The following is a 12,478-nucleotide window of genomic DNA, read 5'->3' as shown; positions in this document are numbered from 1 at the left end:
CGCACAGGATGTTAAAATTGTTTTGAAGCCATAATATTCTGCAAGTAATTGTGTGAAAATTAGGCTTCATTAATCCAAACTGTGTGTAAATCATACTTTGTGTGAAAAGGAATAAAAGTTGGAGTTTTATTGCCTCTAGTGTTTTTACAGTTTTGCAGAAATGTATTTAGAGGTATGTATTTACAGTGAGCCTATGTAAAGCCTTGCTTTAGTCTTTATTAATAAGTCTTTAATTTACCAGTAAACTGGCCCTAAACTTTTGAACAGTAGTGTATATTGTTACAAAAGATTTCTATTTTGTTCTTTAACAACCACTTCGCAACACCCTGGCAACCATTTCTAATATGGAAAACCCTGCTAATATATTGTCTGTGAATATGGCATGGACAAGCACGGATTCCTCCGAAAATGAAAAAACTAATTCTGTATGCAACACATCTTAAACTTAATTTGCCCTGGATATATTCACTAACTCCTCTACGAATGGAACAAATGCAAAGAATATTTCATCCTCGCTTTCCTCTTGTCTTCTGAAAATGACTGAATAAATAAAAGTAAAAGAAATGGCAAAGAACTCAGAGGGGAAGCAGGGTGGTTCACGCTTGTTACGTTCATTATGCTGCTAAATTAAAAAGCAGCAACTATCAGCTCCTAATGTTTTGTCTCGTTCCACCTCAGGTGGTTCAAACAGCCGAAACTAAATGGATTCGCTGTCTGTGTGAATAACTGCAAGCAGACAAACTCTTAATTTGTTGTGCGGGCTCTTAGGGGCATGTGGCTGATTGGCTTACCGCTCGAACTTCTGAGCAAATACAGCTTTTAAACTCGTGTTCTTGATTGTTTACATCACTGAGATTCTTCGTTTCATCAAGTGCTAGAGTGACAGAAAACTATATTTTTGCTGTGCCAGTTAGTTTCAGTAATAGTTACCTACAGTGCCAGTTACATACAGGTTTTTGATTGAGAATTAAAATAAAAGGTGTTGTATGACTTAAAAATTACTTGTCTATCGACAGTTTGGCTTAAAAAGAAATGTTGATTTTGCCTTGGTTTAAATAGTTTCTTATGATTGGCTTACCTTTCAAAATCTTTTTTGAGCATGTATTTATTAAAGCATTATATTACTAGCATGATGTTTATAATTACATGGATGTCATAACAAATTATTGAGGGTGCGTGGTTGATAACAATAAAATAGCTATATTTTCTGTACCGAATAAAAGCATATCATAGTTCTACATATAACCCAGCATGATAACATTTCAGTAACCAAAACTGACAATTTACGTATCAGTCAAAGCGTGCATTTTCTGAAATCACATAGCAACAGTAGGTTATTCGTATTCTCTGTATAAAATGCAAGTGTAAGTCTGCCATTGTCATATTATTACAGACCCACATTTTGCACGTGTATCCAAGAAAAAAAATGCTTTAGGCAAGTAAATCTTAGCTTCTTTAGAAATAATAGATGACCCCTGTTAATTATGAAACACAGGCACCAATGTCATTTATCAGTCACTTCATACCAGATATAACACATTTACAGATAAAGTTTGAATATAACATGTTAATAAGCAAGTGGTTGTGATGTCAGACAGTTCTGGTTTTTGCAGTTGAGTTTCAAGAATTTGCTTTCCGTGTTTTCTGGCTGCTTCTGCTCGGCAGTGCAAATGTCAAGCGCTTTTTCAATTAACTTCCCATTTTACATGCATATTGGATTTAAACAGTTCACAGCGAGCTGTAATTAAGTGCGATTCACTATCTAATTGTTTGTGGATCGAAAGTTTCATTTTGTTTAGGGCCTGGTTTGACTTAAAATGAATTCAAAGTGACAGTGTCATTTCTTGATCCCTCTTGGGGGCCTCAGCAAGTTCATTATTAGTTTTTTTGTGTTTTGTAGAGTGTATGATTACAGTTAGTCAGTGGGGAATTTGCATGCAATTTTAAGAAACCCATCTCTCGAGATTTATAGTAGTGCAGACATTTTCCTTGCCATCTAGTAACTGAGTTATAGTGTTGACTCTATTAGGACGGTTGCATTGAAGGATTAGGTGAAATGAACTCTTCCTGATTAATCGAAAACCTAGCACATTTATCAGAGAACTTGTAATTTTGTCCACACTAGAGCTTCTGGAGGAGACCCACCAGTAATGATTAATCGTCATATGTGCAGGTCCCGAATGAAGAGCAACCCTCCTGCCTGTAAATGTGCTTTAATACAGTTTAATGATAGAGTGTCACTGTTGTTGCAGGAAGCTCGCTCAACGAGAGGCAGGGACAATTTATCCAAAAAGAGACAAGGAAAAGCATGGAGGACTTAATATCCTGGAAGTAATTACAGCTCTGCTCCTTCCCCGTGCACCAGAATGCAGAGACTCAACCTATCGCTTCTCCGTCTTGCGGAAGCCTTGATAAACAAAGCTGTTTATAAAGTTCCTCGCAATCAATCACCACCTCTCTACCGGTTAGTCTCATGAGTGTTTAAAACACGGGGATCAAACGTTCCGAATCTGCAGAGCTGCGACTTTGCCGTTTGATGGAGTGACTGCGTCGCTGTTCTTGAGCCCCTGATCGATTCTTACAAATTCAAGAGGGCTCAGCGAGAAGATGAGGGGCTAAAAGTCTCCGTTCGCCGTAATCCTTGGTGGCAAACATTCCGTCGCTAGTGTCGTGTCTATAGTAATCAGTCTCTGCTATGTTAAAGTTGTTTGCCAACAGCAGGCAGTAGAGAAGCATTGTAACGGTGCCAGTCTAAAGCATCTGTATCAAAATGCACACAATTGCAACTTGCCTATGATTATCCGTTCGGCTTGAACGCTGTTAGGTTATAGAACAATCATGTGGGTTCCTTCATCTCAGTTAGCAAACACAATTCTATCATCACCGAAGATAAGACGAAACAGAAGAGAACAATCAAAATGCCTTGGGGAGCGTCCAGATAAATGATGCCTCTTAAGAAAATCCTCCTTAAGTCAAAGTCATTATCTTTCCTAAGTTTTTTCAGCATTTCTTCACCTTGCCAATTTAACTGGGCTTTTAGCCATGTTTTTGTTCGTAATTAGGCCAACCTTTTAAATCAGCAATACTGTACACCCTATGTTCGTCGCTTTTGGTGCTGTACGGTATTTATTATTGATGTCCAGTTGCACAGTGTGTCTTGATTAAAGTCTGTCCCAGTTTATTGCTGTCAAACTGCAATGTAATATATGCATATGAGACAACTTGGGAATGGTGTCATAGGCAGTGTTGGTGTTGCCTCTGCAATGGAAGATCTGGGCTACAGTAATGGAAAGGGACTATTTGTGAACCCGGAGAATTACTAGGATCCACCATTATCGCTGAGCCCCGGAGCAAGGCACTTAACCCCAGGGTACTCCAGAGGGACTGTTCCTGATGGAAATGCAATATAAGTCACTTTAGATGAGGCTGAATCTGCTGCATGTCTAACTAACTAACCGTCAGTTTATTGCACCAGAAATATTCCGTTCCATTTTGAAAGCAGAACCATGCATGATTCTCAAAATGGTACGGAGTTATTATTGCAGTGTAACAGCACCAAAGCAGATTCTTAATGCATCTGGCAACCGTTTTGACACATTTCATATGCATCTTTAAACAAACAAAAAAAACTTAATGCAAAATATCTCTTAAAGTCAATATGATATTCAAACTTCCTTAACACATGTCAGGTTTCTGAGGCCAGCTGCATCTCAGTTGAACTCAACCTCTATGTTAAGACTATGGGCCCTATTTTAACGATCTAAGCGCATGCTCTAAAGCACGGCGCAGGTGCACTTAGGGCGTGTCCGAATCCACTTTTGCTATTTTAAGAACGGGAAAAACGGTCTGCACACCCCGTGCACGGTCTAATAGGGTTTTCCCTATTCTCTTATTGAGTCATGGGTGTGTTTTGGGCGTAACATGCATTAAACCAATCAGAGTCTCACCTTCCATTCCCTTTAAGAGCCAGTTGCGCTCGCACCATGCCGGATTTGCTATTTACACAGCGGAATTTGCTAGAACAAAGACTAAATGCTTTTCCTTAGATAGCAGGGCTGGCACCAAGGGTGGTATTCACAGGCCCCTTCAAATGAGTTACTGTGCACCCCCTTTCCAACCTCTTGCCTCCTTGCTGAGCGTGATTGTTTTCAAAAGTGAAACCCAAAAAAAAAAAGAGTTTGCATAAGAAAGCAACTGACTATCCATTATGACATGTAGGCATTTTTATATTTATGTACAAAAAAATAATCTTTTACATTGTAATCCTTTCATTTTTTAATATTTGGCATGTTTGTGTGCTGCTGCACGTCCCTGTGTGTGTAATAAGCAGAGTGTATGTGCGTTGTGCACCTGCCTATAGGCACATATTACTAACGCGCTCTTTAAATTACCAAAAAAATTGCGCCATTGACTTTAGACCAAAGTTCAGTTGGTCAATGGTGCGGTCTATTTGAGTTGCCTCAAAATAGCAATGCGCCTAAACACACCTCATTTTCAGACCAGCACACCCATGGGCGCATAAATGGGCCCAAATGCATTTGCTATTTAAACAACATGGCATAGGACGGGAAAATGATAACTGTGTCGGGCTGAAACTAGCAATAAACACTTGCGTCGCACCCGGTGCCACGTTGCGCTAGGTGCATGATAGGGTCCCCAAGTCTTAAGAACTAGTCTGACCAACTAGCAATTAGTCAAGGGGTAATGAGTCTTATTTCTCGGATTCAAATGAGACCAGTCTTAAGTTTTTATGTAACTGACATGCTACCGTGTTATGTAATGTAACATTATCAAGGCAGATTCTTAATGTGTCTGGCAACCATATTGACAGTTTAGGTTTTACAAACACCCTGAATATGTCACACAGATCAGACTTCAAAAAATTAGATGACTAACTTGTTAAGACTAGCCTTAGCATTTTATGCAAACTGTTCTTGTGCATGATTCATCATTCAACAGAAATGATAACAACTTACACTGCCACTAAAATGATTTTCTTTACTTGCTAATTGTTAATATTTTGTATCCAATAATTGATATATTGACCAGTACTAAGTAATCAATCAATATTGCAACTCTTTTACAACTTGCAACAACTTTAGAAGTCCACACCTCTGTGTGCTTCAAATGGAATGGTAAATTTTAATCAGGCTCAACTGTAGAAGATAGTCTTTCTTTTTCCACAATAATTAACAAATGTAGGCCTGCTATGAACCATTGTTATAAATAAATTATACTTTGGGGTATTTATTTATTTATCAAACCTACACAAGACCAAAAATTTGTTTGTGTATGAGTGAATATGATGATTGTTTTTATTTAGTTCATCTCCGCCGTACATTTTTAAACATCTTTAATACCGTGTTACATTCACAATTAAATCACATCAAGGAAAAAATGGCTTGTGAAATCCATTTCATATTGACTGTAATGATGGCTACTGGCGATGTTGTTATTGCGTCTCATAACTAACAGTGTGCCATCCGTCTACATGCTCCAGAGGAAAAGTCCCTAAATGCAACAAAAATTAACAGTCCAGCATCAATTATGTTAGTTGGCTGTGTTGATCATTAGATACTTCATTTATATCCAATTATTCAGCTTGGCTCATTACAAGTAATTAGAGTCCTAATCTAGTTATTTGTCGAAAACTAGGCTGCAATGGCCTTGATGATTAGGAGGTTTGGCTATTACACGGATGGTTTTGTTTTAAGTATAGTCGACAACTGTTTTGCATAAACATCAGTGATGTAGTAAGGTATGCACTATATTTTTTTAATTCATCAAATCTTCAGATGACATCTTTAGACTGGTGTGTTTCTCAAAAAAAACACATTTGTTTGAGTGGTTGGGAAAAGGGTAGATCACTTCAAAGTCCAAAGCTCTTGGACTAACACCTACACCATCTTAGAATGATCTTCAGGGATATTATTCACCATCAAGTTTTACATGCTCTCATTCTTCTTCTTTAAACGGTCTACTTGAATTTAGAGAGAACATGGATACTTCACAAAAATGATTGGAGATAAATCCTAGACTATGAAGGATCTGTTGACATTTAACAAAAGATTTCATCTGCCGTTACCTGTTGGAGTGCAATATACTGTTGTGGAGGTTGTGTAAGGAAATGTTCAGAGTGTGACAACAACTCCAAAACTCTTCAACTGATTTAAATACAATCTTGAGTGTGGTTGTATAACATTAAGCACTTTACTTGGCTATCAAAGTCTTTCCCTGTAGCATTGCTTCTGGAATCACATTTTAGGCACATCATCTTCATGACTTCCTACTCTGAGATAACAGAATCCTCAGGCTAGCCCACATGTTTTATAGTATTGAGTATAATGAAAATCTTATATTACTAGAGCTGTCAATTTGACATGTTAATGTACAGTTTGTTATAAAAAAAAAAAATATAAATGTGATTAAAAAAAAAAAAGTTATTTATAAGCTATTCCTTCTGATCTGTATATAAAGTCTATTATAAGAAGTGTTCCTGCCTTTGGAGCAATTCAAGCTTAAGGGAGTGGAAATGCATTTACAATATCCTGTTCTTCTAACATTATGATGTTTGTTTACATACTCTAGAGACGAAGTCTCGAAATGCAGTGAAAATGAACAGTCCCCAATCAATCACACTGGTTGGCTGTGTATCCTTTGTATCACTCATTTATTTCTAATTATGTGGCTTGGCTCATTACTAAGTAATTAGCTCTAATATAGTTATTTGACGGGGGAAAAATAGACAGAGATGACTGTTTTGATTAGTATTTGATTTGACTATTACATGGATGGTTTCATTTTAAATATAGTTACGACTGTAGTTACTGATAGCGGTATCAGTATATTATACTGTGCTCATGTACTTAAAATAATCAGATACCCTAAAATGATTACACAAATACATTATTCATTACATAAATGTTGCCACAAAGACAAAGTCTCATTGGATTGGGGATATTTTAAAAATTAACAAGATCTTAAAGCTTGCCTGTATTGCGAATTCTAAATGCTTTGGCAATCATACTCAGAACTGTCCATTTTAATACTCGTATTAAATACTCAGAGCTCTACTTTATACATCATAAAGATTATCTTTTCTCTTTTGTTGCTTGGTGTTGTCCCTCGACTCATAGCATTTAATAAAATGCCTCAATCATGTGCCTGTGGAATTGCACCGGGAATTATATAGACTCTGTTTTATTTACATAGTCTTTGAATTATACGTACGAGGGGTAAATGAAAGTCTAATCGACACTTTTGTAATACAAACAATATTGTTGTTACTCTGCTTTTATCTGCTTTTTAATTTTAGTCTAATTGTCTGTGCTCAAGATAGAACCAAAGCCGACTGTTTAGTTTAATTTCTCACCTAGTGCCCCTTGCGAGAATGCAGCACTCATTTGCATTGGCTTACAAATCGTGTTCCAGTATGCAGTGACGTGGGAAATCAAGCCTGTCTAGCTAGAAGCAATCTTCTTCACACACGCTTTTTCACAGATGTTTTTGGGCCTTAAAGTGTTACGGTTTGAATTTCTGGAACCGTTGTGTTTGAACACAACCGTCTAAGACACTGCAGCTTGCACTGCGTATCAGCATGTCAGATTTAGCTTTCGTCCATGTTTATTCTCATTATACACTCATCCCAAATGTGGCAAGAATGGCGTTTTAAGTGCATTCATCTGAGATGCTTGTTAGTTCTTGAATGAATAATCAATTGAGGATTTGGTCTATTACCTGTCAAATGTTTGTAGAACTTTGACACTCTTTATTATAAGACACATTATTGCTTTTTTCCTGCATCCTTCTCTTCTGCCTCGCTCACCTCCATCCATCCCCCTTGTACCCCGCTGTGATGGAGTATTAAGCGTTCTCATTCTCCTTCATCAGGGCCAGCAGGATAGGTGAATTAGGCTGGGAGATTGAGGCTCTAAGCCGCTCTAATGCAGTCATTGACTCTGAGGCCTGCTGGAGCCGCCTGACGCCGCCTTGAGTGAATTAGACTTGGCCTTCTATACCTAAGAGAAATGGGCTTCCACCGGCGAGGTCCTGACCGCACCGAGCGAGAAGAGAAACACACAGCTTGACAGGCAGCTCACTCTCTTCACCCTACACTTAAGATTGAGCAGCCAAAGAATCTGTGATTGAAAGTTATAATAATTTAGAGAGGTACGGTGCTGCTTTGTGATAGCATGGCTTGACCCCGCTGAAGAAAAAGAAATAAACAACTCTCTGCAGCGATGCCTTCTCTTGTCTGCTAGACGCCAAGTAAAACTCTTTCCAGCAATGTGAAGGCTTTTTGTGGTTTACCAAGGCAACATTTCCTCCTGGGATGATGTGCATTAGGATGCCTGAATGCCTTCCAACAGCCGACTAGCCCTTTCGTAAATTTTGTAAACCAGTTTATCGCTGGACGTTGGCAAGTTGCTGTACTGGTTTGTGTTTACCACATCACATAGCTGCTAATTTGCATAGTGGAATATGTGGAACTTTGTTGATGCAAATACATTGCATCTAAGTCTAAGAAAAGTCTAATTGTTCAACGTGACCATAAGCTGCTCATATATTGCTAAGAAAAACATCGGATCTTTTAGCTTTAGCCCTACTTTAGAGTTTAGCTTTAGCCCTACTCGAACATTTCTGCCTGTAAATTTCTAGCAAACTTTAAGGCCTTGGTTAGCTGGTTCTTGTGAATTTTGATCAGGTTTGGAGCTAAACCCTATAAGACAGTGGACCTCGAGGGCCACACATGTTCTAAAGCATCTTTACTTATATTTCCAAGAAGCATGGTGGGCATGACCCTAAAGCATCCGTAAATCTCCAAAAAAAAAAAAAGCATTTGATCAGTGTACCTAATTTGAAAGCATGGCTGGGCACCTCTGTCCCTCGATATCCACTTTCCTGGAGAAATTTGCTCCAACCCTGATAAAATTCACATGTCTGCAGCTTTTTAGTAATCCTGAAGGCCTTGGTTAGCTCATTCAGGTGTTTTTGATTAGGGTCAGAGCTAAACTCTGCAGGATAGTGGATTTTGAGAGACAGAGATGCCCATCCCTGCTTTAAAGTGTTATATATCAAAATACATGTGTCTGTGTATGACTCCAAGGTGTCCATCACTAAGAAATGGGGCTGGGTTGAAAATATCAGTTTCTTGATTTGAATCAGTTCTCATTTTTATGAACTGATATTGATTCTTAAATGGCAAGAATCGATATATGCTGTTTTTAGTTAATGTGTGAACAAAACTTAAGTAGACATTGTTTGTAGCACACAGCTATTTAATAAATTGCAATAAGCATTGTGTTTTGTTACTTTTGATATAAAAGAAAGTCAAGTTTTGGTACTCCTAAACAGTGTTGGGGAAAGTTACTTTTAAAAGTAATGCAGTACAATATTGTGTTACTCCCTAAAAAGTAACTAATTAAGTCACTTACTTTTGTGTGTGTTACATTACTTTTGCGTAACTTTTTAAATCTGGCCAGGGCTTGCTTGTTTGTTTTTAATACAAAAAATTGTATTTTTGGAAAATGTAAAAGCCCTTTCACACCAAAAGTGAAATGAATACATGTCTGTATAGTATAATGCAGGAGAAGAAAGTTCAACACTCTAGTAATAAAACAATGAAGCACAAATTTTAGTTTATCTAAAGTAATTTTTGCTTTTTAATATGGTTGAATTAGATCATCGAAGGTCACCAGCAAAGACACTGGTTAACAAAATATATTAAATACATAAAGAATATTTTTGTTATTTAACATATTTAATTATTGCCGGTTTGCATCATATTCTGAGTTTGCATTTCACAGTTTTTATTCATTTTGAGGAATACTGAGTCTGTTTTTTTGCGAGTCAGGTGAATCAATACCTGTTTACATAACGCGTCTACACTTACTCCCGATTTCAACATGGGGACTATCTTGGAAACAAAAATGTTTACATGTACTGCACTTGACTGCTTATTTGTCCAAATAAATAGTAAATTGAATTGAATCAAGAATCAGTATCCTTATGAACAGTTAAATGTTCCCCCCATTCTGCAATGTAATGTGCAATAACTTTTTATTTATTGGTTACCAGCCCCATCCTAGCACATCCCTGCATCCCTACCTCTTTCTATTCTATTCTATTCTCTCATCTATAGCACAACTGTACATACCACTTATTTATTTATTTCTCAATTTATTTTTCTAATTTTTGTCTATTTATATTTACATATGTGTTTTATTCTCATCTTATTTTTCTGAGTTTTGTCTATTTACGTTTACATATATGTATTTTATTCTCATCTTATGTTTATTGTCTGTATGTTGTTGCTGTCTCTGTGTACTGGAAGCTAATGACACTAAAACAAATTCCTAGTATGCGCAAGCATACTTGGCAATAAAAGCTCTTTCTGATTCTGAGATTGAAATTGAATCAAATCACAAGCATGTGAACCGAAATTGAATCAAATTTAGTCTCATCACCAATCCTAGTAGTAGTTGATTAGACAATGTATATCATTGTTGTTTATATACAATCCTTTTTAACAAAATCCATTTATTCTCCACAGGGTCTGATGATTCTGCTCCAGAATCTACCCACAATGCACTGGGGAAATGAGGAAGTTAGCGTTCTCCTAGCTGAAGCTTACCGGCTGAAGTTTGCCTTTGCCGACGCCCCTAACCATTACAAAAGATGAGGCTTCGCTCAGCACAATCACTGAATATGACGAGCCCTACTGACCTCGGAGGCGTAACTGTCTGTGTAATGATACTGAACTGAAACGATGACATTTTTATGGAGGTGGGAATATGGTCTTCAACTGTTCCTGGAATTTTTCCGCATTTCTACTAATATCAGCACTCCGAATGCCATGATGAGTTACCCGGATGTCAAATTCATGCACTCTTGAAATACACTAATCTTTTTTCATATGGTTTTCTTTTTTAATTTAATCACAACATTTTCCAAGATTTTTTTTTTCCTCACACCGTGTCTGCGGAAAAGTTCATTTAGATGGCAGGATTCTAGGAAGTAACAGCAACAGTAGGGTGGATGCAGGCCCAATTGATTCATGGCAATAATACGACATCACTCAAAAAACATGGCTTATAAACATCCGCAGTAAGGTCGTTTGGCTTAAACAGCGCCTACGAACACTTATTTTCACCTTGGTCTACCTCAGGAAGCGGCCAGGATTCGTAAGGTGTTCATTTTGTCTCTGTATGTGAACCGTGCCCATGGAGTCAATAAAATTTGCCTTATTTTGGCTGTTTGAGTTTTGCGAGGCACAGGTTCAGTGAACGAAAGGCAGCTGGAGATGCAAACTGAAGAACTGATTCAATTTTTGCTTTTTCTGTTGCTCATGGCCCTGTCATTTTGACGTCCCATTTTGATATTGATATAATAATCCGTACTGACTGTACAACGCTGTCATTAATTGATGTGTTTTGGGGATATCAGCTTCTGACTTTTGACATTTTGTCAGTATTTGAACTGTGCGCTGCTTCAATCATGTCATCAGGCTTTTTAATTTGTGTGCCAGTTCGTACAACTAAATATAAGTAAAACTGCACTTGATAAGTCTATTTTCCTCCTTTTTGTACAAGATATATTCTACGAATCTGCTTTTTTAAATTCTTTCTTCTTTTTTTATATCCTGTTTACATGAGCCTGTTAAGTTGTGCCTAACTCTAGAGATTGATGACATCACAGATATTTATTTTACATTCATGATCATTTAGGATGTGGCAAAGCAGAACATTTGCCTTGACAACATTTGCTCCTGCATAAACAGTGAATTCAGCAGCTCTACCGCTGTCCTTTGGCTGTTTGATGGGCCGTAGAATTGAAGGAATTTACTGTAACTGACATTCAGTGCCTGGACAACATGGAGTTACAGTACGAGCTATGTGGGGTGCTGGGAGATTTGCTGGATACCAAGCTTCTTGACTTAGTTTCTTAACTTCGAACTACAGAAACGTCAGAATGGATTTTAAAAGAGGTGTGAGTGAAATGTTCTAAAATGTTCTTGAATTAAATAGCTGTGTACAGAATTATGTTTTCAAAGATATGTAAATAGAAAAATGTAAATAAATACTATATATATGATTATAATTTGTGGACTTGTTTAATGTTTGCTTTGTTTAACGGTGACTGGGGAAACTTTTAAAAGTAATCCATTACAATATTACATTACTTAGTTACTTTTTATGAAAAGTAATGCATTACTTTTTTTGGCATTACTATTTGTCACCTGGGCTGGGCTTGCTTATTTGTTTTTTAATACAAAAAAAAGCATCAGGCTAAAGGAAGTGCCTCTGCACCTCTATCCTAATTTCTGTAAACACGGAACATGAGCGGGATCAGTGAATAATTTGGAAAACTTTCATTACTCATTTGAAAAAGTATCTCCGATATGTCATTGTAAATTCAGAAATAATGCATTACTTTATTCGTTACTTGAAAAAGTAATCTAATTACGTAACTTCTGTAA

The 12,478-nt window shown here is 37.2% G+C and overlaps 1 protein-coding gene across 2 annotated transcripts in view; it reads left to right on the top strand.

Annotated features, from left to right (window-relative positions):
* The window catches only part of tbc1d22a (TBC1 domain family, member 22a), a 153,815-nt gene extending 141,716 nt beyond the window's left edge, over positions 1-12,099 (top strand). For both annotated transcript variants that reach the window (XM_051107327.1, XM_051107328.1), the window contains exon 13: positions 10,553-12,099. In XM_051107327.1, the coding sequence (XP_050963284.1) occupies positions 10,553-10,681 (129 nt within the window). In that variant the 3' untranslated portion in view covers positions 10,682-12,099. The remainder of the gene's footprint in view (positions 1-10,552) is intronic.
* Positions 12,100-12,478: the final 379 nt, after the last annotated feature.

The sequence above is a fragment of the Labeo rohita genome, chromosome 4 (genome assembly GCF_022985175.1).
Source record: "Labeo rohita strain BAU-BD-2019 chromosome 4, IGBB_LRoh.1.0, whole genome shotgun sequence".
NCBI classification, from domain to species: Eukaryota; Metazoa; Chordata; class Actinopteri; order Cypriniformes; family Cyprinidae; genus Labeo; species Labeo rohita.
The sequence above is the reverse complement of the archived record's forward strand: the minus strand, read 5'-3'. Positions and strand labels throughout refer to the sequence as shown.